General features: G+C 48.8%; 1 protein-coding gene across 1 annotated transcript; it reads left to right on the top strand.

The window, feature by feature from the left end:
• On the top strand, positions 1 to 27,570 carry LOC119394918 (uncharacterized). Its single transcript, XM_037662219.1, has 3 exons — positions 1 to 180; positions 25,100 to 26,935; positions 26,998 to 27,570. Exons 1-3 carry the CDS (start codon positions 1 to 3, stop codon positions 27,568 to 27,570), a joined length of 2,589 nt encoding a protein of 862 aa, XP_037518147.1.

Below are 27,570 nucleotides of genomic sequence, written 5' to 3' on the forward strand. Positions count from 1 at the left end.
ATGCTGTTCTTGTCCATGGTCTTCGAAGTCGCATCTTCTGTTACTTTTCACTTAATAATTCATTACGACACCACCACCAAGAAGATCTACCACTACGTCAGCACGGCGGGATACGTGTTCCTCCTGATGCTCAGCCGCTTCCTCTTTGGCCTTGGGTTTCACGGCCTCCGGACACCGCAAGTAAGCTTTTCATGATTATTTGTTCCACTCCTGTGTGGATGGCAATCACTTGCTACATCATTGTTACTGTGCTTTGTACGCGCTGTAAAAAGTTAGGCAGCATGCTTCACTTGAAGGCGAAAGCCTGCTGCATACTCGGTAATGCCTTAAGTAATACAATTAGGGAGGTGGTTAAGGCGGAGAGGTTGAATAGAGTAAAATACGCTATCTCTATAGGGCTCATTGGGAGCACGGTTCAGCACCTGTAGGAGGACGAAAAAGGGCAGTAAAGATGGGAAGTGAGGGGATGAAAATGAATGTGGCGTCCACAGCCGAGGACGAGGCGGGCGCTTTAACGTCACTATATCATGTAATCATTGCTGTGTGACACGCCTTTTTATCTTGTACATTCAAATATGACTTATCAGTGGTTTCTATTCAGTGAGAACATTGTTATAAAATATGCGACTCACACGAGATAATGTTATCAAGAACTTCCCGTGAAAGTGCTTGCGCGCGGAAGAGAGGAGGTCGTGGCACTACCCCTAACCCACGCCTGTGATCAATAAATATTGAAGTGGCGCATTAACGCTAGTGCGTTGAAATATGTGTGAGTAGATATATGTGTTAGTATTAATGTAAGCCGATATAAGGGTGATGGTAACGCTGAAGATGAGTAGATAGGACTATAAGTAGGCAATAAGAGGTGGAGCTCACTCAATCACACAAGAAATATATTTTGCGCTTAGGGCTTACTCAAACTGAAACTCAGCAATATTTTCTTCAACCGGACTCACTCGGACTCAGACACACTAAAACTTTCCTGAACAGGACTCATTCCGACTCAAACTCACCAAAACATTACTCACCCGGACTCACTCAGACTCAGACACACGGCCCGGTCTGAGTTTGAGTGAGTCGACTCATATAAGTTTGCCGAAGTATAAACGGAACCAATGTTCCAGTTAAGCTAGCAGCACCGGCTATGCTCTAATTACGGCATAATCGTATTGGTTCTCGTAACACCCACTGCCTTGGAAAGCTTCTCATAACAGGGATTCCCTCATTGCATGGAACCTGCTAAAATTTTCTCTTGTCAAACTATAGACCTGAAACTTCGCTGACTGTGCAATTACAATAAACGCTTTTTATATTTCATGACAACAAGCTGGAAACGGAGACTACTACCATAGTCATTGAATGACTCTGCTACTACTCACATGAATACTGTAGTATTGGTCTCGTATAAACGCACAATTCTGTTTCGCATGTGAGGCGATTAAATTTGTTCTAGAACAAAGTATTTTTCCCTCGTGCTAATTCATCTCTTGAAGGGTGAACTTGTCGGATAGTTGGTTGAACATATCGTTGACAACATCGAACAGTTGCGGATGAGGGCTACGTGTGGTTGTGTGTGTGCATTTACTGCCCTCGTCTTGCGCGCTGTTTCCCCTTCGATGGACAATATCTTTCTCACATGCACAAGGCACTCGACAGAAAGCGGGGAGGTGAAATTATTAGATGTTTAGTGTGCGCAGTCCTATGGCGCGCGCTTCATAAAACTAATATGCTTTGCTCACTCATTTCAGGAGGCTCAACTGGAAGGGCAACTTGCCAGAGCTGACATCCTGAACATCGGTTTCTGTATCGGGCTGCCGATGTCCTTTTGCATCCTGGAGTATACCATGACACCAATGTGTAAGTTTTCCCTTACGGCACTGCCTTTCTGTCGTACTATCATCTAAACTTATTTAATTCTGTGATATGCAGTTTAAATTGAATGTTGGTATGCTAAGGCTGGCAAAAACAGCCTTCCTAACTATCCTCATTTTTGCCGCCTAGGACTTGAATGGCCATTTTCATAATTATGCATTTCACATACTCGAAAAAATAAAGCATACAAAAATGGCACAATAAAAAAATTAAAGGAACATTGCGTCGCGCAAGAACATGCATAGATAAGCATGTGCTATTTCTTGATTGCGAATGCTAAGTCACATTTCTGGCGTGAATAACAGGCGGAATAGAATATTCTGGGCGAAAGGATCACACGAGTGCACCTCTTCATAATGATCTTTAACGACGTTCGCTTGGTTCACCGTTGCCGTGTTCCGAAATAGTTCATTGAAAATTGCGGCAGAACCCAGGTACTGCGGAAGCCGATCTTTCACGAAGCAGTCAGTAAGAAGTGTGAGCTACGGCGCTTTGTCTGGCTTGAAGACAAGTGTTATATCAAAACGCGTCGTTGCCGTGTTCTAGTTCAAATCGAGTGGTTTTGCGCGTTACGCGAGCTAGCGATGCACGTTCAACACTTCCGATGCTTTAACGTAAGCTATAGCATAATGTTACCTTACATGCATGTTTGAAATGACAAGCTGTGATTGCAGATAAAGCCCCTGAAACTTCGTAAAGTAGCGACACTCTCCTCCTCCACTCTCGTTCCTCCTCGGTCTCCTCTCCTTCGCACTCTCTTTTCGAACGTGGCGCCACCTACTTTGCTTCTGCGTAGCAGACGGCCTTTCGCGGAGATAGCGCTTGCTTGCCAGGCAGCGCACTGTAAGCATTAAGCCGTCTAGCTCTTAATATCTTTTTTGTTTCAAATATTTTTTGTTTAGGAGATGTTAGCGCTCTTATATAGCACCGGCTGCTCCTTTTCGCAAATAGAATTCGGGAAAATCACAGCAACGAAAAACAAATTGCATAAAAGAGCGCCAAGGGAGTGTTCGTGTATCTTCTTCTAGAGCACAAAATTTCTCTCCGGTGTCTTTGCACATTTATTAACTGCGCTTTTTGCTGTTTGATAACTTATTCTAAAATGATCTAAACGAGCGTAACGGTGGCCCATGACAACTCTGTGTAGTGCCGCATAGAGTATACAATATGTGCCCAGAGCACGTGCTTGCCTTTCATTGGTAAGTTTAGTAGTATTTTTATTAGTAAGGTAGTGTTTTCATTGGTAAATTTCAACTCACGAGACGCACTGCAATCCTTGAAGTCAGCGCGCGCGCAAGATCAACTACTCCTGGACATCAGGAGCTTATGCAAAACTCACAGGGTCCCTTATGCATTCGCGTAAGACGACTCGAAGGCGAAAGCCATCTTGGTGTTCTTCTTCAGTTGACGTATTTAGCCTATCCCGCACCCCTCCGAAAGATTTCTGCACCTCACCTGGTTTTGCGTTGCCTTCTTGACCGGCCAAATGATCACGAAAGCAATGCAAAGCGACGACGTCATCATGTGACGTCACGTTATGTGACGTTATGATGACGTCACGATGCCGTCACTAGTTTTGGTGATCTGTGACGTCATGATGACCGCATTTGGTGACATCTTCGCGGGATGATATTTTGGATCACTCGTGTTGTCACCGCCTACGCGGGACGCCGAAGTCGCCGACGGTCAGTTTTAGCGTTCGATGAGGCATCTAGAGCGTTCGAAATAATATTGGGCCAGAAGGCATACATCAATTATCGTTGATATATTTGGACGGCGTTGGTTGTTTCGATAAGTGATTAAACGCACCAACCGTATTGCGCAAGTGCGCCTTGTAGATGTATCTAACATACGAACTATATCGCTGAATGAACGAGAAAGCGAACGTAAAAACTAGCGTGTCACCGTAAACGTTTCCTTCACTAGACTTCCACTCGCGAAGATAAACCTTCACACGAAATAGCACGTAAACCTAGGCTCGAAATGGCACGTATACGTGAGGTTTCTAAACGATGGACGCACCCTATACGACTCGTCTGGGAACGCACGCTTTGCATAGCTACCTTCGCATAACAAGTCCATCGACTGATCGGTCAACGTAAAAGAGCCAGAGAAAGCTATTTCCTCTAAATAAACGAGCACGCAACAAAAACAAACCGAGAGTAGAAATCCTACTTCGAGTTTTCGCACTGGAGCAATTGTTTATTCAAAAGAGCTGCGCCGAATCTCAGAAGTTTCGAAACCAATCACATTGTTGATTGCCAGTCCCCGTGCATGATGCTCGCTGCGCACTCACCAATAACTCGAACCAGTCGGCGCATGATGTCAAGCAGAAAATGTAACCACGTATCGTTGGCAAAAAAACAAAGTAAATACCCCACAGACGCAGTAATAAAACGTGCGTGAGAGATGGCGACGCACTGCGGTGCAATGCCCGCTCTACTTTACGGCGTTCGAGCGGGCTGCGGGCATCGAACTTCGCGAACCTCGACGCATACTTTCAGTAAAATATTCTAGTACACTCTACTTACAGTATGGGGTACTCGCAACTTACCTCCCATGGTCAAGCCGAAAATGTCGGCCTGAAGGTTCACTTTGCCCTTCCGATTGTGTGCAACCACGTCTTTTGTCGCAACTCGTTGCGCTTACCGGACGGTATCATGAGGAGCTTTTTGCCTTGGCTAGACTTGTACTGACATCAGAGGGCGTAGCAGCCGCCCATGGCAGCCAACAGCGACGTCGGTCTTGTGAGAACAGTGTTTCACAGCACAACGCGCACAGAATGACAAGTGCGTATACATTAACACATGCGCTGTGCTCCAGCGAGTCCACGCTTCACGAGCAAAGATGGCAGTCGAGAGCGACTGTAAACAAACCAGCGCCTTGCGCAGTCCCACGTGACGGCAGCTAGCCAATACCGACGCGGCGTCAGCCTCGGAGAGGGCGGAGGAGGGAGAAAAGAGAGGAGGCGCGCTTTTAAGCACGTATGTCGCTACTCTACGAAGTTTCAGGGGCTTTAATTGCAGCCACCTGCGCAGCTTAGGTATATCAATATGCTTCACATAAGCGACTGAACTTGACGAACATGCCGTATACTCCCGTACATCCAACACAGTGCAGCCAGCTCTCGGTTAAAATTTGTGTAAGTGCCAATGTGTGCATGCATTTATGACAGACATGCTGTAATTAATCGTATGTCATGGTATGAATGGTACTGTAATATCACATGACTTGCATGAACAAGACTTCGTTGTAGAAATCTTTAAGATGGTACATTTCATTATGCAGGACATAACATAAATGAGAAAACATGCATTCCATGTCACACCTTACATACACGCCCAAAAGCGACACCGTTTGGCCGACTGTTGTGTTCTACAATGGTACCTTGAGTGCGAGTGCCGACATAACGTCGGATTGTATAGAACTTAGGCATCACAGCGTAATCGACAAACAATGAGCCGTAGCCAGCATCATGATGAGCCATAGCCAACAATGAGCCATAGCCAGCCCCTTGGCATAGTGCAGATTTCCACAGGGCTTGGTATCTGCCACATTTTGTAGCGCGAAATTCGAACCACAATTCACGTAATTAAAAAATGAAAGACAATATATGCTGCTTGGTATGCAAATTTAACGGACGTGGAGACATTTCCTGATAGTTTTTTTTTTCACTTACAGGGCGCATAATCACGCTGATGGTTGAGGTTGGCATCGCCCTCACGGATGCTTGGTTTTTTATACTGAAGACACGGATCATGTAGAACAAGCCCTGTTGACGGGCCGTGTACATAACTCATTGTATCATACCATTGTCACCTATTCTTTTTTCTTCATTAATCTTTCTTCAGCCCTTCTCCTTTATCTTCCCTTTTTTCATCCGTTTTCTCTTTCACTCTGTTTTCATTTTTACTTCCTCGAATAAACATTCGTTTTCCAATGTCAGCCAGTGTGTCAATGGAAAGCCACTGTGCCGTCTTTGGTTGCTCTAACAACTACAGCAAAAAGGGAAACTCCTGTCTGAATAAATATGCGACGCGCATCACCAAGGGCGGAGTGTTTGCGGTTGCGGACTCTTCAAGGTACATCGTCTGTGTTAAGTTATAAGTTCTATAAAATCGGCAAGTGCCGCAATATATCCTATATTCTCAGTGTACCACACAGTGAAATGACAATCTGATATGGCCAGATAGGCAAACAAGCGTAAGCGGTCAACACTGTCCTGTACGGTAAAGCGTGAAACATCTAAGCAGCACTCCGGTAGCCACCTATGTTCTTTTTGCTTCGCTTTATTATTATATATTAGTATGATGTGGTAGGTCTAACAATTAGGCCCGTAGCTCGGCTTAACACGGTGATTGCTGCAGTTTATGTAGCGGTATCAGCACGGTAGTAGCGGTATTAATCCCTCACTTCGCAGCAAGGTAACCGGCATCATACATTTAATTTGTGCTTTGCACCGGCCTTGCAAAACCCGAACATTCACTGAACACTACATGAGAAGGACGTGGCGAGATCGTTGTCTTGAGGTTACCATTTCCGTGAGAAAGCGGTGTGTATCGTATACGATGTGCGATATAAAAGCTGAACTGTAAAAAAAAAAAGAAAGAGAGAGAGAGAGAGAGAGAGAGAGAGAAAAAAAGGTTCTGTCGCTTCGTGTTTAGAACAACTACCTCAGGAAGACAAATTTTTACGTTGTCAAGAGCTGTGCCCGACAAGCCGCGCAGTGATATACAACGTAGTTAATTATCTTCAAAGCACAAAACAAAAACCACGTTGTTATGCTTGTCTTGTGTTTCTGTAACTGCCAATTTTGCTGCTCAGCTTTGCGAACGACAGTAAGAATATTGCAAAAGGAGTACATCTGGTAGATGAGGTTATTAAAAATAATAAACACGAATCACCTCCGATGCCGATCATAGACTCGAGCTCGGGCGCGCTTGGTGTCTCACCGACAGAAGAAACTTTCTGATCATCTTCACCTTAGCGCTGCCGAAACACAATCAAATATCACGACTCTCAACAGAAAAAAGAAAAAGATGCGCGCCGGCATGTCAACATCAGCATCGTTTTTATGCACCAGCACCTCCCTGCAAACAGTTCTCATTGCGTTCGCACCGGTGGACAATAAACGAGCGAGTAATAAGCGGTCACTTAAAAGTTGAGAAACAAGACAGGCGACACTTTGTAAGCAACAAAAAGATGTCGTCCGCTCAACGAAATAGACTATGCTCACGCACGACCGCATGTACGAGCGGTAGTTGGTGCGACAGCATAAAAAAAAAACCGAGAATGAAAAAACAAACTAAAAGGTTACAGTGCAAGAAAAAATTCATTGTATCCCCGAAGCGTTCCAGCACTTGCTTGCGCAGCTGGTACGAGTCGAAATATTCGCGCAATTTACCGACAGACAATGCCGAAAATATATGATCATGACCACTTGCGACACGTTCGCACCGCCGTATATTAACACCATTGACCCTCAATGGATCAAACCTTTCCAGGACGTCCCACAGACACATTTCTTACCTAAACTATCATTAATACGAAGTTCTCGGCGCCAGAGCAAAATATAATGGCTGATCGCTCAGTCATAGGAATCGGTATAACACAAAGGTGAGGCGTGTCGCCACAGAAGTAGTTCCTTGTTTATAGTGCATTGGTATATATGAGAGCTTGTACCAGGCCCGTAGCCAAGAATTTTTTCGGGGGGGGGGGGCACTTGCTAAAAACCTGGACTTTTCGAGAAAAACACCTATTTGTATTATTTCTTTTTGGTAAAAACACCTACTTCGCCAAAATTTCGGAAGGGCAAAGGCGGGCCCCTAGCCCCCCCCCCCCCTGGCTATGGGCCTGGCTTATACAATGTCTACTGTTGCTTCGCAGATATAGCACCGCTTGATGTGGACGCATCTCACTAACGTTGATGCCTAGTGGCACATCTTTGGAACTTGTTTTCTTAGAATACTTTGAACAGCTGAAAACTTTCTCACCAAAGAAACTCACCATGCACTAGTATTCATCACTGTCGCTAACGTCCAGTGTATCAGATTCCTATTAGATAGGGTTCAAATTTGTATTGACTAGAAAAATTTCAAGCATTCCCATCGAATCCCTGTTCGGGGCCCTTCGACGCAGCGCTGGCTGCATGGATATTCTAGATGTGAGAAGCGCTCTTTCGGGCCTTGAGAAGATGCTCAAGACGGGCATCGTTGCCGCTTCGCACACAAGCAACGTGCAAAGCACAGCTTCTTTCGTCTCCTCCAGGAGCATTATTAGGAGCGGCTAGATAAGCAGCACGTCGTCAACAACAAGCTCGTACGCAGCAGTGAGCTCGACGCAGCCACTGATCTCCACTTCTTTGGAGGTCAGTGGGCGCAGCACCTACTGCATGAACTCTGCACTTCGAAATATGTAGGAGCAGTTTCACTCGTCCCAGGATACATATCCCGCGTTGTGAGTGAGAAAACAGACTGCGAGCGCTGCGTGTCGCTGGTTTTAAAGGCAAAAGGGAGCCAGGACAGAGGTGGCTTGTGCTACCCCACTCCGGTGCTTGTGCGTGTTCTGCATGCCCTGAAAAGATTTGCGGAGGCGATGCTTTTGGACCGCGCACCTCTCCATAAACCTCTGGATACGTGTGTAATGAAGAGTGTGGATGGAATTGTTCGTTTGCCAGTACTGCTGTGTGACCGTTGCGACCAAAGCCGAAGGCGCAAATTAATAGAATTTATGTGCAGAAAGTTTATGAAGCCGCTGTTCACAAACCATGCTGTCGACTTTACCGACAAAAAATCTGTGGTTGGGCTTTATCAAAAGAAGCCGTTGTCACGGAAGTTTTTGAAGCTTTGAAGATTGCCCGACACGCGCACCTTCAATATTGGACTGACGCCAATAAGCGGTTTCAGTTCATCCGGTTGTCTTTTTACTTGTTCTGACATGTTTTTTTTTTACATTTGTCGTTCGTATATATAAAATTGCTTTGCCTCGTTTTATTACTTTGACCTGTGAATTTCATTTATATTTTGATTGGGATAGAGCAGTTCCTTTGAGTGCTTACATTCAAAGTATAAGATACCTTCAGGACGCTCTTTTACCTGATACGCTATCATAAACAAATAGGCGAATTCGGAAGTACCGAATACGAGTGAAAGAAATCGCATAAAACTGAAAATTCGAGCGCCTGCGCATCATTCAACCATAGCAATCAAGCAAAGAGAGACCGCGCGAGAGGGTAATAACCTGACGCCACCACGCAGTCACTCGGAAAAACAGACCGCCAATCGTAGAGCAGTGGGAACTGGCGCGACGCAACAGGCACAGAAAAAGTAGACGAGGCGCTGGCCATCCTCTGCACGGACTTTCCGAGGATAGGTTGTGGTCCACCATCGTCAGCAAGTAGGACGCGCTCCGAGTGAACACATCGCTCATCGAGTCACTGTACGCCTCACTGCCGTCCAGAATGAGCGCTGTCATCCCTGCCGCAGGGGACACGACGAGGTATTAAGTGAAGTTAGAAGCGTGACGCGTGCATTTCGGCGGCGGCGAGCGAGTCCTGCCTGGTGCAATGAAATGTGGTCGAGAAGAAGCACGTCCAAGTCATTGTCTTGACCTAAAGCATTCTTGTATTCTTGTCGACTTGTTGTATCGTGCCAGACCCGCATTGCTGCACGGCAGTTACTGGTGAGTATCTTCTTCTTCTTTAGCGCCAAATAAAGACCGCGCTCAGTGCGCATCCATGTTGGTGTCTTTCTCGTCGCAGCGTATTGCGGTAGCACACACAGTGAAGAAATGTACGCACACGCACTCAGTACGAGGGTTTTTCGAAAGAGCAAACAAACTATGCTGTCAAAGTTTCCAGGACACCATTATCGCCACTAAATGCTAAGAGGTTGGTGTAGCACAACGTTTAGTACAAAACAGCGGCGCAGTTCCCGCAGTAACGAGGAAATCCGCGCGCTGGCCTCCAGCGCGCGCCGCCGTAGCAGACGACGCGGTTCAGTACTACTGCACTCGAGCGTCTGCGCACGCGCGAGCTGCTGCCGGCGCGCGGCTGCAGCGCTCGCCGCATCGCGATGCCGCGCGCTCCGAGATTTCCCTTAAATGTGAACAGCCTTACGAGCGCATCAGCAAGCAATATGGCTGGGATCCAACCGTTGCACTAGCAAATGTCATATTCTACCTCGACAAAACTCCTGGCGTCTGGTCTGAGACTCACGAGCACGAAGCTGTTTTACAAGCTGAGACATGTTTAAACAACAGCTCCGCGACCTTCTCGACAACCTATTTGGTCAACTCGTCAATAGCGCACATGGCAGAGCTCGTGATCGCATGCCTTAACCTACAGATGACAACAGCAAAATTTCTTTCTCAAGCAAGGCAACAGAGGGGTGGCTAACACACTTTTCTTTTTAATGCGAAGCATTTCTTAGCGAACTTATGCGACTTTGAGCGTATCTATCTATCTATCTATCTATCTATCTATCTATCTATCTATCTATCTATCTATCTATCTATCTATCTATCTATCTATCTATCTATCTATCTATCTATCTATCTATCTATCTATCTATCCAGCCGCCTACGACTTTGTGCTCTCCTGGTCGCTTGGTTAATAGAATGTGCACCAAAATTGGTATGACGTAACATGACTGTATGACGAACATAAATGACAAGTCATAACATGAAAATCATGACACGCATGTCATGTACAGCATGATTTACATGCAACGCTCATGGGGCGCTGGCGGCCGTTTTGCTAGCTTTATAAACACCAAAATTGGTATCTTGCGATGTGACTTTGTAACGAACATAAATAACACGAGTTAACATGAAAATCATGACACGCATGTCATGTACAGCATGACTTACGTGCCATGCTCATGGGGCGCTGGCGGCCGCTTCGCTAGCTTTATATACACCAAAATTGGTATCTTGCGATGTGACTGTGTAACGAACATAAATAACATGAGTTAACATGAAAATCATGGTACGCATGTCATGTACAGCATGATTTACATGCCACGCTCATGGTGCGCTGGCGGCCGTATTGCTAGCTTCATATACACCAAAATTGGTATCTTGTGACGTGACTGTGTGACGAACATAAATAATGCGAGTTAACATGAAAATCATGACATGCAAGTCATGTACGACGTGATTTACATGCAACGCTCATGATGCGCTAGCGGCAGCTTCAGTAGATTGATATACACCAAAATTGGTATTGCGCGATGTGACTGTATGAAGAATATGAATGACAGTTGGTAAGATGAAAACCATGACATGCATGTCATGATTTACATGCCACGCTCATGGTGCATTCGCGTCCGTTTCGCTTGCGTGATATACACCAAAATTGGTGTTACGCGACGCGACTGTATGACGAACGTAAGTGAGACGTGGTAACATGAAAATCATGACATGCAAGTCATGTACGACTTGATTTACATGCCACGCCCATGATGCGCTAGCGGCAGTTTCAGTAGATTGATATACACCAAAATTGGTATTGCGCGATGTGACTGTATGAAGAACATGAATGACAGTTCGTAAGATGAAAACCATGACATGCATGTCATGTATGTCATGATTTAATTGCCACGCTCATGATGCATTCGCGGCCGCTTCGCTAGCTCGATGTACACCAAAATTGTTATTGCGCGACGCCACTGTATGACGAACGTAAATGAAAGGTGGTAACATGATAATCATGACATGCATGAAATGTACGTCATGATTTACATGCCATGCTCATGGCGCACTCGTGGCCGTTTCGCTAGATTGATATGCACCAAAATTGGTATTGCGCGATGTGACTGTATGAAGAATATGAATAACAGGTGGTAACATGAAAACTATGACATGCATGCCATGTATGTCATGACTTACATGCCACGCTCATGGTACATTCGCGGCCGTTTCGATAGCTTGATATACACCAAAACTGGTATTGCGCGATGTGACTGTATGATGAACATTAGTGACAGGTGGTAACATGAAAAACCATAATATTCATGTCATGTATGGCATGATTTACATGCTCTACTTATGGTGCGCTCGCGGCCATTTAGCTCCTTTCATATACACCAAAATTGGTATTGCGCGATGTGACTGTATGATGAACATAAATGAGAGGTCTTAACATGCGAATCATGGTATGCATGTCATGTACGGTATGAATTACATGCCACTGTCATGGTGCGCTTCCGGCCGTTTTGTTAACGTGATATATACCAAAATTGGTATGGCATGACACGAGGGCGTGATGAACATAAACGACAGGTCATGCATTTATATACCAGAATATGCGTTTCATTGGCATGGTGTACACTAGATTGTGCATGCATGCGTGCATGGCAAACATGCGATATATGGTGGACTAGATGCCTTGGCATGAATGATTTCATTTGGCTCAAAGACAAACAAGGCGATGTATGCAGCTCTTTGCTGGCTGCTTCGCATTACATTGATTCCCACAGTGCGTGGGATCTGCCGAATTTTTTTCTGGAAAAATACGTCCATTTTCGAAATCATGATGCCAGGTAATCGTGGTGCATGTCGCTACAAATATGGAAAAGGGCGCATGGATTGCACAAACCAGAGAGCATGCTCAGCTGTGCAAATTAAGGAAGGGAAGTTGAAGTTCTTGCAGCATATCGCACGTAATATAGCTGCAAGATTTGTGGCGATCCAAGATGCGCCCGAAGCGGGATTTTCACCATTCTGCTAATCCCTTCCCTTTCCCGTTCTTCCGCGACGGCAAGTGGCGCCATATTTCGCCACACGCCGGTTCTCGTGGTGGCGCTGCGCGCGGTCTCGGAGCCGCGAGATTCGACGCGACTGAGACACGTGCGCTCCGGGACTAACGCCCCCTATCCTTGCTGCTGGCCTGCTGCTGTTCGTACTGAAGACCTCTGCGCCACCACATCTCTAACCTTCTCTCTCCTATCCACTGTGATCCCACCTCCCTATCCCGCAGGCGCTGCGCCGTGCTCCCGACCGGGCTGCAGAAATTAGGCGCCTTTTAGGGGCGAAGCTCCTTATAGCGGCACCCGTTCGTCCCGTCGTAGTGTGTAACCAGTCTTAAAAACGGAGGAGGCGTGCACACATGAAGGCTCCCTAAAGACAATGCGCTGTGACAGTACGTGATATGTATCGCCCTCTCATCTCCTAGGCTTCCCCCTCTTCCTCCTCTCCTACGCTTCCCCCTCCCCCCTATCTTGCCTCGCGGCGCAGCGGCGCCGACGCAGGCAGCGTCGCGAGGCAGCGTCGCGGCAGCGTCTTGATTGAAAAAAACCGACCGCTCGCGCTGCACAAGCGTTCACTGACCACCCCGTATATATAGGCACTGGATTTTGACCTCCAAGGTAGTGCGTGTGTGCGATTTCTCCTGTGCGTGATAAAACAATGAAAATTCACAGCGTACATGTAAAATTAAAGTGAGCTGCAAGTCGTCATAACTCTCATCGAACCTTTAGTATAAACGCGCCCGATCTCACGTCGGTGATGATGTGCTGGGCAGAATTCACGGAAGATTCATGGTTTACCGATGAACCTCCGCAGCTTCGCCCACTCATCATCATTCACTCCGTGGATATGCTGTGATTTTTTCCTCTTCAAACCACTACCACCACCACGCTCTCCTCGGACGCCGCTAGGTAAGCACGTGTTTTCTTTTGGTCCGACGTCCTATTTGGGAATCACCGGACTGTAGCCTGCCTGGGTGCCTCGGCATCCGCGGCGGGCGTGTTTACCTGAGTATTAGCTCCTGTTCTGCACGTTAAGCCAAAGAGCGGTACCAGTGCTCGTGCGTGGTAGCACCACGCCGTGCCGCACTTGCCGGAGGCCCACGCGTACAGAGATTTGCTCTAGCTGTCGCGACCAGGCCCAGTGGTCATCGCGAGAGTGCGCAGCATAGCCGCGAGAGACCTTTTCCCGAGCGGTGTGTAAAAGCTCGCCTTTGCCAGCTGCGACGTGCTCACGGTTCCCCCTTGGCGTACCGTCCGCGCGGGAAGCCCGTTCTTCCCCATGTCCCGGGAACGGACGTTGTGCTGTGTGTTGGGGTGCCGCCAAAGGCAAATAAAGTGTTTGTGTGTGTGTTGTTATATCGAACACTGTGTTCTTGCCGCGCGGCGTTCAACGCCTTTGCTAGCGAGCGCACGCGGAGCGGTGCGCTCATGTGAGCAGGCGACGGTAGACGCGTTCCTGTGGCTCGCTAAGCCTGAACCCGCGGTGGTCTCCGACTCCGGTGAGTATCGAGGCTACCACAGATTTAAACATGCACAAAAGAAAAGAAATTGCTTTGGATTTTGTTGCATGCACTCCAACTGCTACCGCGTGGATTGCATGCATGTAGGCGTATATGTGTTTCATTTGTGCACCAAGATGCATTTTCAACATGGTGAAATGAAGCGCAATAAACGGCCCAACAAAAGGAGAGAGACAGAGGACGAAGCGACTGCATTTCCAACTGTTTGCAGTAGCAAGGACCACACAACAATTAAATGCTCTTAGCTGCCACGCGGCTGTTATTTCGAAACTCCGAATCCTTAATTCGTCATTTCACCAGTGGTGGCTTCGCCTTAAGACAATCACTTTTTGATTACGGCACGTCAGAAGCACTCAATTACTGGGTGGCCCAAACGGGCAATGCACAAAATAACCAACACAGAGCACAAGGTGCCGCAAGCACCGCAGTGTCTCAGCGGCTCACAAAGCTCGGATGCGGTCCTTAAAACCTGTCGTCACTTATACATGGCAACATTAACGCAAGCGCTCATACGGTGTGCTTCATATGTGCGTACATCCTTTAATGACTCCATCTGCGACTTCCTCAGAAAATTATATTGTAGACTTACGCGTACATGTACACGTTCTTTTTTTCAGTCTATCGATTTCGTCTGAATGCAGAATGTTCGTTAATTCAAACGTGAGGACGCAAGGTGGCTGTATGCCGGCGCTACCGCTCACAAATAAAGAGGGGGCGGGGTGTTACCCTGGCAATGTAAGCTAGCAATCTTGCAGCATCGCGTGAAAACGAGATCAGCTGTGATGCATTTTTACTCTACTACGCCCTTCAGTGTGGTCCTCCCGTGCTCACCGGAGGAACTAAATATTTGTCGCGTACAGCCCGACAATCTCTTTCAATAGCTATGTTCAAGCAGCTATGTTTGTCTACCTAAAAACTAAACGCGTAATGTTCCTACAAAATATCGAACAGTGCAATGACCTGTCGGCAGAGGCCTTTTCGTGGGCCTTCGCTGCCGGGAAGGCTTAAAAAGCGTTGGCACAGCGTCGCGTTTGAGCTTCTTTATGCCGCGTTCAAGAGCAAGTGGCTCGAACACGTCTGGCGTGAAATGCTCTTGATAGTGCAGCCACTTCAGCTCTATTCATCTGTAGTACGTGCATACACACAAAGATTTATAACGGACGTCACGTACTAGACGCGCCTTAGACGCGCGTTCTGTAGCGTTTCAACCAACGCCGCCTGCTGCTTCAACAAAAGCCGGCAAATCAACTCACCTCGCAAAGCGGCGTCGACGCCGTTGCACGGAAGTCCTCTCGTGAAATGTCTCGTAGCCACACTTCACGGCGTGCACTATTCCGGATACCACGAGGTATGTTGTAGAGAGCGAAACCGTCTTCTGTTTTGTTGCTGTAGCCGACAGCACAGCAACCCGACATTGTTAAAAAATTGGCAAGCACTTCACGTATTCAACATCCACGGCGAAGCATGACTTGGGGCCAAGTGGAACGCTCCTCTTCTACTCGCGGACAACTTTTCTTGGCAACGAAGGGAAAGCTATGGGGGCGGAGCTTCTGCACATGTACTGCTACGCGATGTAGTCCGGTTTGGCGCGCGTCTCGTACTGCTCTGGAAAGAGATGGCTTTGCGCAATCAGCATTGCATACCGACGCAGACGCCGCTCAGCGTTTTAGGTACACGTAAAAGGCGGGACTTTCTCACGCGTACAAAAACGCAAAGTGACAACGTATAAAGTGACATAAATACGAATATATCACTGGTGCGTGCTGCCTCTTGTCTAAAAGAGCCACATGTAGAAAATTAAGGAGTAGTTTTTACATTTCACCTAGAAAATACGTATGCAATTGCGGAACTACATTCACTGGCGGTAGGATGCACGCGATTTGGCACTGTAGCCTTCGGTTCTTTGCCAAGAAAAGGTGTCCGCGAGTTTACAGCTTATGTCTTGGATACGATTTCGTCTTTCGTCGCGGCAAGAATTCGACTGGAACCATGTGTACATGCGCTCGTTTTGAACCTTTTGCTTTACAATAAATATGCGCAATCCACTAACAACATCACGTGCAACGAATTCACCAATCACAGACGCAGATGATGGAGAAAAGGAGGAGTAGGCGCGAGAGTGAGGAGGACGGCGCAAAGAGCAATGAGTGTCGCTACCTTGAAAACTTTTTTATCTAGGGACCTTAGCACTGCGAGCAACGCAGCTCCCTCTGGTCAGTGGACGGTGCTTGACTTTTTCAAAGCGGCGGAGGTGGCGACGTTGCAAAACAGGACACTTGAAAACGCTGCCAGCGGCGAAGTGAACGTGGACCATGTCACTGGATCAACGGGAACGCGGGAGAGAAACGGAACTCGCGGTCGGTGAGGCTACTGCGGAAGGGTTCATAAACCAAGATGCCCAGTGGGGGACAAGACTTGTGCATTATGCGAGAGGAAATATCACTTCGCGTAATGCTGAAGAAATGCCAGGGTTCATGAAGTTAGCGCTCCAAGTTCCGGCGATGGACAGCAAGCAGCACACGAGTCGGATGGATGGATGGAAAAACTTTATTTCGTCAGAGAGGAGCTGCGGACGATTCCTTGTTAGATGGCCATCAACCCAAGGTTGACGCGCGACCTGTGTGGCCCACTCCACGACCCTTGTCTGGACGACTTGGAGTCGGAAGAAAACTTTAATAGTTTGACAGTGGGGGTCTAAAGCATCTCGGGGCAGCGAGACTGGATCGTGAAGGCGTTGGACACCCGACGCGTGTAAAGGTGGACACAGGGGCGCAGGCCAACATACTGCGGCACAGGGCGCCTGCATACTGCCGGTCATTTAGGCTCCCTACTACGGTATATGCTCATTTTCACAAGCTGCGTTCTCGAAAATCCATGCTCCGCCCATGCAGCACAGTGTTGACCAATTACGACGGAAACCCTATTCAGCACCCGCGACAAGCCACGCTCAAGCATTTTCGATGGAGGCGAAAATACTTGAGGCCCGTGTACTTAGATTTACGTGCACGTAAAGAACCCCAGGTGGTCGAAATTTCCGGAGACCTCCACTGTAGCGTTCCTCATAATCGTATCCTGGTTTTGGGACGTTGAACCCCAACAATTATTATTATACTTTGCCGGGCGGTGGCGCAGAGAGCAGATAAGGTATGACATTGTGGGTGTAGTCCGTAGTGAACTCTTCACCGAGTATACACAGTGCAAGAGTTGAATGCGAAAGTGTCATTCATTGAATTTCGTGACGAATTTCTCGCCCCTTTATTCTACTGAACGTTCCGCTACTCAGTACTTCACCTTGACTTGAGAAAGTTGATGGTAGCGTCACCTCTCGACAGAAGTTGTCGCTGCGCTTCGTAAAAGCATCGCGGTAATTCTTGAAAAGTGTAGCATCTTTCTCGGTCTAAGCGCGGCGCGTGGACAACTCGTTAAGTGAAGGAAGTTATAAGAGTCTGTGATGGTTTCAGAATGCGGGGATCAGTGACCCACAGCGGTAGGTGACTGGCTTTGCTGTTGCGCTGCCCAGCTCTAGGTCGTGGGTTCGGTTCTGGTCGTGGACGTCACATTCTGATGGGGGCCAAATTCGTACAGCGACGGCTCCTTTGCTTCTAAACAGCGAACAGCACAAGCAAATGAATATACCAACAGTAGTTAGCGATGCGTATCGAAATAATAGATACTTTAATTTCAGCAAGCGTGTTATATTCTTCAAATAAAAGTGTGGAAATTAAAAGCGCAGGTGCACATATTCATAGATGTTTATTAAAAGTTTCTTTCGCTCTATTTTTCTTTATCACATGCAGCTTCTCCACAGGTCTGACCGTGCCTCGGTCACACCGACATGAAGTTCGTCGAGACTTCCTTGACTGGAAGCCACGGCTAAAATTCTGTCACGAATGGACCGGCACGAAACCGTGCCCTAGGAATAAAGCGCCCGTGAGCGCCTTGTGGAAAGACAATTTCGCTCGAACGCATCAGCGGGTTTGTTGTTCGCTCACTTCACACGAACACGTACCGACCAGCGTTCGACACACACGGTGGCCATCGCCGGTTCCTGTCATTCATGACGCATCCTTAATCGGTTTATGAAGACGAAAGCTTTAGATGCTTCGTGAAGCGCGAAAATTGACTTTCGGCGTCGTAGGTGGTGGCAACACGAGATATAAAAAATCATCACGTGATGTCACCATATAATGTCATCATGAAGTCTATATGACATCGCATAACTTGACGTCACATGATGACGTCATCACATCACATCGTCGCTTGGTCAAAGGTGGGCCAATGACTGAGGCCATGCAGAGCCACGTTTGGTGCAGAGAGCTTTCGGAGGGGAGAGGGGGCGGGATCGATACATCGAGTGAAAAAGAAAAAGAGATGGATTTCACCTTCAGTGCAAAAGGGACTTTGTGAGGTTTTTGGCAGAGTTTCGCTGAGCCCGAAATAGTGCGAACACTTGTACTCTAAACGAATACCATTCCGTTATAGCCCTGCCTCTCATCGTCTGCCGTTGATAACGGTAGTTTTCGTTATCTAGTAAGGGGACGCCAATTAATGAGAAATGATAATTAGTGAATAAGGTGAATTGCATGTGAATTAAGTGGAATTAAAGGTGGGTAACGTGGAATAAACTAAGTCATTCGTAAATGTAATTTTGTACACTTGAATAAAAATCAATTGAATTCAATAGTATGCAATTGAATCAAATGTGAGGTAACAGTGAATTAAATGTTACAATGAATTACAGTGAAATGACTCCAACATGAATAAAATGTTAATTGACAATTCGGCCACTAAGTGTTATCATGAGAGCGTCAAAAAAAAACGAGAAACAACTCGATGCGTGTTCTGAATTCTGCCCGTGGTGTTTGTTCATCAAGCCAACGTTGTCAAAACCAAAATCTTGGGGGTTCTAGTGAGATGTGTTCGTATTTGCCTCGGCTCAGAGAGATCGTTAATTTACTTAGTATGCGAATGTTCTTCACAATAAATAGGTCGCATAAAACTACCAACATCTATTTGGTTGTTTCATGCGTTGCTATCGCATCGCTATTACTGCTTCGAGTGTCGCACGAAATGCTGGCTTATTTTGGTTCATTTTTAATTTCCTTAAACATAGGGAATGAGTTGAGACATTTCTCCCGCCCCACTGATTCCACTCCTGTGCCAACTGCGCCAAAGCGCGCCAAACTGGATTAACTGCGCCATTATGATAATATCGAAGGAAACTGCGCCAAACTGCGCCAGTGTTGGGTATGGGGGCGTCAACGCCGGCAGTCGCACCCCCGGCGCTACATAACATGAACAACTTGATCTTGGGACCGCCAAAGCCACAACCACGGACCAAGAATTATTCCGCTGAATAAACAGCTTTCGCGCGTGCGTGCCGAGTAAGCCACGATGCCGTGCACGGTGTAGACGCAGCTTCGGTTGTGCAAGTTGGCTCGACGGCAAAGCGCACTCTCCGCAGAGGCTCTTAACAGGCCAATCGGTAGCGTGAAAGTGTGGCGGCGAATCATCGGCGGACGTCGCCTGTTAAGACACGCTGTTGACAGCTCGTTTCAAGCGTCGCACGGCACGTAATTAGAACAACGTTCAGTGATAACCACACGCGTGCTGCTAAAGTGTCTGTCACTGCTGTTTTCGGACATCGCAAAATGAAATCTGAGAGCGCTAGCAGTATCAGATATATGGAACAATATCGAATTTCCCGTTCTTCGCGTCCATGCAAGAGCACGTTAATGGTGGGAACGCGTTGACAATTTTCCTTAAACATACTTTATCCATGGATCTTCTTCTGGAAGAGCTTTTTCGTAATTCATTCCACCAGTACATGTAGGTTTGTAATCGCTGTTGCGGTAAATGCACCCTAAAAGGCCCTCCCCTTTCGAGCTAGTGAGTGCTATGGTCCCAATTAGAACTTTTTGCTTGCTTTTTTTAAAGCTAACGTATGCAGCAGCGTCGCAGTGACGCGTCCCCTTGGTAGCACGCATACCGCCACGAACGTTAATGCGCCATCTCCAGACACCGCGTCTCACGGAGAGCCACCGTGACAGCGTGAGAGCCAACATAATGATTATGAGGAATGCAAGACGCCGCCCCACGGATGTGGAAACAACTGAACAAAATATTACCTCATCTGACTTCCGTCGTGAGGCGTCACATAAAGGGTACTCTCCCCCATAAACGCAAAAGCAGACGCGAAGGCTAGCCGACGGGGGAGAGGAAAGGGCTAGAGGAGAGGGTGGTGAACGGCTGGATCTGGCGCATCTGGCTGGCATTGAAAAAAATAGAGGGGGCGCTGGACAGACAGACACAGACCAAAATTTCTGCGTTCAAGTATCCCAAGAAAGACTATCGTCTTTAAAAAATGTCTTCGAGTAGCACCTTCGGTGACGTCACTTCCGTGAGGTGCAGGAGCCAGTTCTGTGTTGGATCGCCTCTTGCAGCGCGCGGCGCAGGAGAAGCTGCCTATTGGCCTCGAGGCCCACCACTGGAAACGCCGGCGCCACCGTCGGCGTGACGTGCTTGGCAGGATCACGTGGTCTCAGCGGCCGCGTCGGCTGCTTGTGGCGCACTGCCGCGTGCTTTGAAAACGAGTTTCAAGTCCCACATGCGCTGCGGTCTGTTCAAATTCGGACGAACATATGGGGCTCTACCGCTCGGTGCCGCAGTGCCGCACTTACGCAAAGGAGCCCAGTGTCAGCCTGCACTGGTAACCGCGGGACAAGAAACAGCGTGAAGCATGGGTTGTAAAGCTAAGAACCGGCAAGTAGCCATCCGCTACGAGTTTTGTGTGCAACAAGCACTTCCGCGACGAAGACTTTTGTTACTGCGTCGGGCCTGCGATGTTCGGTGAGTAGAAGACAGCGCACACTGAGACGATGGCTCGCGCGCGCTTCCCGCCGGCAAATGATGCTTATCTGCCACAGGATGGTAAAAGCGCTACCTTTTACCACGTGCGATGCCATCTCAGAACCCTCCAATGCGACCTCTTGATCGTCGGCCCCGTGCTCAGCGTCCACAAAATCGGCTGCAGATGCGCAAGTCATTGTTTAGATACGTTAAATTAAAAAACAAACGCACAGGGTCCCTTATGCATTCGTTACAGATGACTAGGAGGCGAAAGCCATCTTCTTGTCAGTCGATGTACTGATTCTCCCGCGCCCCCCTCCAAAAGCGTTCTGCGCCTAACGCGGTTTTGCACGGCCTCCGTGACCGATCACGGAGGCAATGCAAAGCGACCATGACGTGTGAATACGTCATCATGTGACGTCACATTATGTGGCGTCATAATGACGCTACTATTTTGGCGATCTGTGACGTCATGATGACGTCATATGGTGACACCATCACGTGACGATTATTTTTTGCATCACTCGTGTTGACGCCGCCGACGCGGGACGCCGACGGGCAACCTTCTCATTTGATGAGGCATGCATTTCTTCATAAGCTACATAAATGTTGCATTGCCTCCGTGATCGGCCCACCGGCCAACCCCATGTATTTTCTTGGAGCCTCATTTATTTACAAGGGAAAGATGCCACCTTGTTGGCGTTAGACACGACACTGCTGCCAAACTTGCTGGTGTACTCGCCAAATAATTACTATCCTGTTTTGCGGCTGCTGGTTGCTGCAATAACTTCTATTTTATTCACCGCTATTTCAAGTTCATGTGGGTCCTAGTTCACAGCCGACGTTTGCAGAACAAGTCCGGCAAACGTTACTGTATTTTCTTTCTTTTCCTAGGCGTCGCATGCTACTACATGCTCGGTCTCGTAGACTGGTTCTTCTTCCACCAGCAATCTCGAAGTGGTGAAGCTTTGGTCTATGAATTTGTTGATGACAGAGAGCGGCAAGTTCACTGGAATGCAAACGGAACGATAATTAAGGAGCATTAAAAAAAGGCGTCGCATTTGCTCACGTTTTGTGTGAGCAGAAAACGAAACGAATGCGCTGAATAAAGAAACAGAAGCAGCGGCATTTGCCCGCTCAGAAGACCGATCAATACGCAGTGCGAGACAACTTGTCAAATGACATTGAAACATACCCGAATTTAGACCGAAAAAGGAAAAAAAAAACACTGAATCGTCGGGACAGCAGATCACGAAGTTGCCATGCGCAGCGAAGCCGCAGGTGTAAGGAAATTGTTTTTGAACTGCTCTGGTAGCGTCCGCGCAACAGTAGTTGTTTGTTTACTCACAAATTCTCATATCTTGCGGCCTAAAGTTCACAGCGCGGTGCCAAAACGCGCTCGTAGCAAAAGCGAAACCATCATTACGAACATACATGCAGACGCTCATACATGCAGAGGCACCGTCAGTCGTCGCGAACCCGTGCGATCGCTGGCTTGAGGCTTCTTTCTGTTATGCTCCGTTTGGTTATACAGGCAGTCTACTCTAACGAGATATTTCACATAGTTTGCACTCAGCGAGTCACTATCTTTCACGCAAGAAGCCGGTTCAGGGGTCTCCAACGCGGTGGCAGCGTGAAGCGGGTGCTCGGTTTTCTGCAAAGAGACAGCGACTGTAGACTATCTTGTGCTTTCAGTTCGTCGAAAATGATTATTTTGACATTAAAGAACACAGTTCATTTCGAAAGTACTTACAGAAATGCCCTGAAGGGCTTTCGCGAGGTGTTTTTGTAGAGCGCCGACAGCAAAACCTATGGGGAGCGCGCCGGCGGTATCCTGCCTAGCACGCAATCGAGGCGCGTCCGATAGAGGGCGACTCCGTAACTCCTCGAGGCCAATAGGCACGTTGCACCCGCCAAGAGCCTCCACTATCGCGCTTAAGGTCACTTTAATCGCGCTCGATCCCCAGCAACAATGCGGCCACTTTCTCATCACTGTCGGGAGAGCTCCCGCGGGCTACCCTCGGTACACTCTTAATCTGGTTTCACATAAGTTCCAGCCAGTAAGTGGAACTTTTTTTGCCAGAAATGTTCCGCTACTTAAATGTAACGTGTGTCCCAGATAAAACTTAAACTACGTGGAACAGCGTTTCAGTTATTTTTCGCTGGGCTGTATGCGGACAGCGTTCCACTTATTTAGTACCTGATTGGGAACGATGTTTCGCATATATTTACTGCACATTTACCCGTATACGGGATAATGTAGGCATCCATGTAAACCTAATCTTAAGCATGAGAGCGCAATGCAAATGCTGCAGTCTTTACTGCGGTCCTTTTCACGTCTTTGCAAATGCTTTCATTGGTAATATTCAGCACTCTCTGATAGCATGACTGTTTCCAGGCTCACCTAAAAAATTACATTGCCAGTTTTGCAAAGTCATGAAAATGACTGCAGTGAAGACTGCAGCATTAGCATCGCGCTGTAATGCTTAGGATTTGATTTATGTGCATCGCTACATTATGCCACATCATAACAAATTGTAACCCTGTACAATATATCTCAGGATTCAGTTGCTATAGCTGTTGATATTGCTTTATTTGGGCATGATCTTAAAGCAGAAGCTTATTTCTGAGGCTCCCAACTCCATGAAATGCTACTCACAGAAGAATAATAATGCTAAGAAGTCTGCTGCTATTCTGGCTAGAAGTAATAGAAAGATGGAAAATAGTCTATTTTACAGAACACTCTCCGGCACATGGTTAGGTGCAGACAAGTACAGTATAGATAGATAATACAAGGCCAGCCCCAACACACAAAGAATAAATCTTAGTACACAACAATACAGAATGAAATATGTGTAGTAAGAACATCAATAAACTAGGAATAAACTGGAATACAAGAATACATAAAAAATAGCTATGGACATTCAATGTTCAGTTTCATCAGTTATTAGTTATGCACACTAGAGAAGTCAGTTGTCAATACAGAAAAACATCTTCAGAAAAGGAAAACTGTCGCTGGGCATAAACTGCTCTTCAGGATGTTGGAATAAATTTTGCAAGAGGTACTTGAATGGTACACAGCACACCAGATTACAATATAAGAAAACTATAGGGTTTGACGTAAATTCAATTCTCTTAATAAAAACGTTTTCGTCCTTTGTAATGTTGAAATTAAAAACAGAGCCTTTTTCAGGCCTTTTAGATAAAAAAATTTTGAAACACCTTTAACAACCGTATTCACGACTACTTTTCAACATGTATGTTCACCCTAAGGCAGCCGACACAAATTGTACATCATGTCCCCATCACTACGTGTACGAATATTCGCTTCTAATCAAGGGCCCAAATTTAAGCGTTCTGCGTAGCCTTCTTGAGATTCCAACCCGCTATATCATGTCTAGACATAAATTTCCTCTGAAAGTTGTGCAGGTCCATTGGGTTCTTCGTAGTGTGTCTTTTAGTGGCTGTGCAGAAAAAGTTGACTTTAAAGGGCCAGTAAACAAACCCGAGGCCCAAAATTTGTAATGAAGAGAAATATGCGCACTTTTGCTATGTGAACATGCTGCCGCAAGAATTTTGCGAGTAGGTGCTATAATAAGGAAGTTACAGACTTTAGAACATCCGTTTCAGCTGGTTTCAAATTTTCGAGCGGCTTCGCCACCCTTCTCTGCCACAGGGAGGGGAAGGCGTGGCCCGTCGTCGTGACCCCGCCCACTTCGGCAACGTAACGCGACATCAACAATTGACATCATCGGCCAGCTCGATCAGTCGCAATGCACTTCCACTTGCGGCGGCTCCTTGTTGCTTATTGTTTACATTGTCGCACGTGCTCGGTAACTTGACGGGCAGTTCTGGGCTCTTCGGTATTATGAACTTACCTTTGTGACAGTTCACAATGCAGCAGGAATGCGGGCTTGCTATCCAAGACGACGAAGGGGCGCAAGATAAAAGCGTGTGGAACCTAGGGTGCCTGAATGGTTTAGCGGCGGCCGGGGGAAACCATTCAGCAACCCTAGTGGAACCCCGTTTGCCGCGCGTGCATTGGTAAACCAAGCAAGCGCGACCCGTCCGAGCTACGGGAGATTCCCCTTCCCTCCGCTCGATTTGCAGCCGACAACTGAACCACGCTTCCTCCAAGTGTTGCTCTTGTCCGTGGCTGTCCTCCTTGCCATTCCTGCCTCCGAGCTGGCCGAACGCCTGGCCGACCTGTTCGCCAGCAGAGAGGCCGCCCAGCTAGCCACAACACCTCCTCCAGCCACTCTCCTGTGTCCAGCCTCCTGCCATCATCCCGGATGGGTGGTTGCACAGGTCCAGGAACTGTGCAGCGAGCCCATCCGCATGCACGAGCTCGTGGCAGCCCTCGATGGATGCAAGCGACGCAGCGCCCCAGGAGCAGACGGCATCACCTTCCAGATGCTCCGCAACCTGGAGGAAGGAGGGCGTCAACGTCTCCTGGGGCTCTACAACGACGTCTGGAATACCGGGGGGCTCCCGGAGTCCTGGCGAACTGCGGTGGTGGCACCCATCCTGAAGCCCCGGAAGAAGGCCACGGCGCTCTCCTCATACAGGCCAGTATCGCTCACCTCAGCAGCGTGCAAGGTGCTGGAGAGGGTGGCACTGGAGAGAATGCAGTGGATCGCCGACCAACTGGATTTCTTCCCGGAGCAACAGACTGGCTTCAGGAGACACCGGTGCACTGCCGACTCCATTGCAGACGTCGTCGCCACCCTGGAGGATGCCAAGAGCTGCGGAGACGTGGCAATGCTGCTGCTGCTGGACGTGGAGAGCGCCTTCGACGGTCTCCCGCACGTTGTCGTCGAGGCGGCCATGGACCAGCTTGGCATCAGCGGGTGCCTCCGAGGCTTTGTGTCCGCCTTCCTATCCGGGAGGACCTTCTGCGTCCGTGTTGGAGGGGTGACCTGCCAGCCTAGGGACATCCCTACCGGTGTCCCACAAGGTTCTGTGCTAAGTCCTTTTCTCTTCAACATGGCGCTGGCAGGACTTGCAGCCTCCCTCCCGACAGACACCAGGTTCCCGGCCCGCTGCTCCGTCTATGCTGATGACGTAGCACTGTGGGCAAGGGGACCAAGGCGGTCCATTCCTGCCATCAGGAGGTCACTGCAGGCAGCCCTGGATGCAGTGATCTCCTTCCTCGGAAGCATCGGCCTCAAAGTCTCTGCCACCAAGACCGAGGCCCTGCTGATCCATCCACTCGCTGCGGCACGGGTCTACGTGAAGCCACTGAGGGTCGGCAACCGCAGTCTCCCCTGGAGAAAGGAGGTGAGGTATCTGGGCCTCACTGTCGACCACCGGCTCACCTGGATCCCCGCTGCGAAGGCCGCCGCCACCAAGGTCCGACGAGTTCAAGGGGCCATCGGCAAACTGCAGCAGCGTGGCCGTGGATGCTCCACGAAGTGGGCGCTGCGGCTCAACCAGGCCGCGGCGTCCTCCGTGCTGCTGTATGCCCTGCCGCTGGTGAACCTGACGCCAGCCAGGAGATGCCTGCTGGAGGGACTGCACAGAGGAGCCGTGAGGACCATCCTAGGGCTCCCCAGGTGCTCCCCTGTTGCAGCGACGCTTGCGGAGGCGAGAGAGTGGCCCCTGACGCTACGCATGCTCCAGCGAGCGTTGGGGCACATCGACCGCCTCCACCGTGCCGCGGACGGTGCAGCCCTTCTGAAACGCTTGCGCAGCCTGCCAGGATCCAGGATGGGAGGCCTCCTCCCATTGTACCACCAGATGGTACCGGATCCACCAGCCCCTGTTGCCTCTCCGCCGCCACACCACCGGCCCCCTGAGGTGCACCTCCACCTGGCCGGGGCAACGAAGCGACGAACTCCTGCAGCAGCACTGCAGCAGGCAGCCTCCTGCAAGCTCCAGGAGCAACTAGAGGGTCGGCTGCAGGTTTTCACGGATGGATCCGTGATGCCAGATGGGACTGCAGCGGTGGCTTGCGTCGTCCCTGCACGGACCAGCAGCAGGCAGTGTAAGCTGCCTTTCCCGGCCAGTTCAGCGGCGCAGAGCTGGCCGGACTGCACCTGGCAGCTGACCTACTGGCAGAGGACATCCCATCAGAGCCTGTCACCGTCCTCTGTGACAGCAAGGCAGCACTACAGATCCTGGCCAACCATCGAGACACCGGACTGACCGGAAGCCTCGTGGCGGCCAAGTACCGTGCCCTTGCTGCATCTGGTGCGTCTGTCTCCTTCCACTGGCTGCCCTCCCATGTGGGCATAGCTGGTAACGAGGAGGCAGACGCGCTTGCCAAGGCAGCACACCAGCCTGGCACCACGATCACCCGGGCCGTCGCGGCTAGGGACTACACGCAGGCCCGTCTCAACAAGCTCCTGGTCACGGTCCACCCAGACTCAAGGGTGGCCAGTGGACGAGGGCCAAAGCTGCTACCAGAGACGGGCCTCACCAGGAGAGATCGGTCTGCCCTGCTGCGCCTGCGGACCGGCTGTGTGTGGACCGCTGCCCGCCGACATGCGAAGGGTCTCTGCGCCTCCCCAGCCTGCAGCCGCTGCGGCGATCCTAAGACCCTCGAGCACCTCCTCTGTGCCTGTCCTGGCTTGGCATAG

Source organism: Rhipicephalus sanguineus, chromosome 5 (genome assembly GCF_013339695.2).
Source record: "Rhipicephalus sanguineus isolate Rsan-2018 chromosome 5, BIME_Rsan_1.4, whole genome shotgun sequence".
NCBI lineage: Eukaryota > Metazoa > Arthropoda > Arachnida > Ixodida > Ixodidae > Rhipicephalus > Rhipicephalus sanguineus.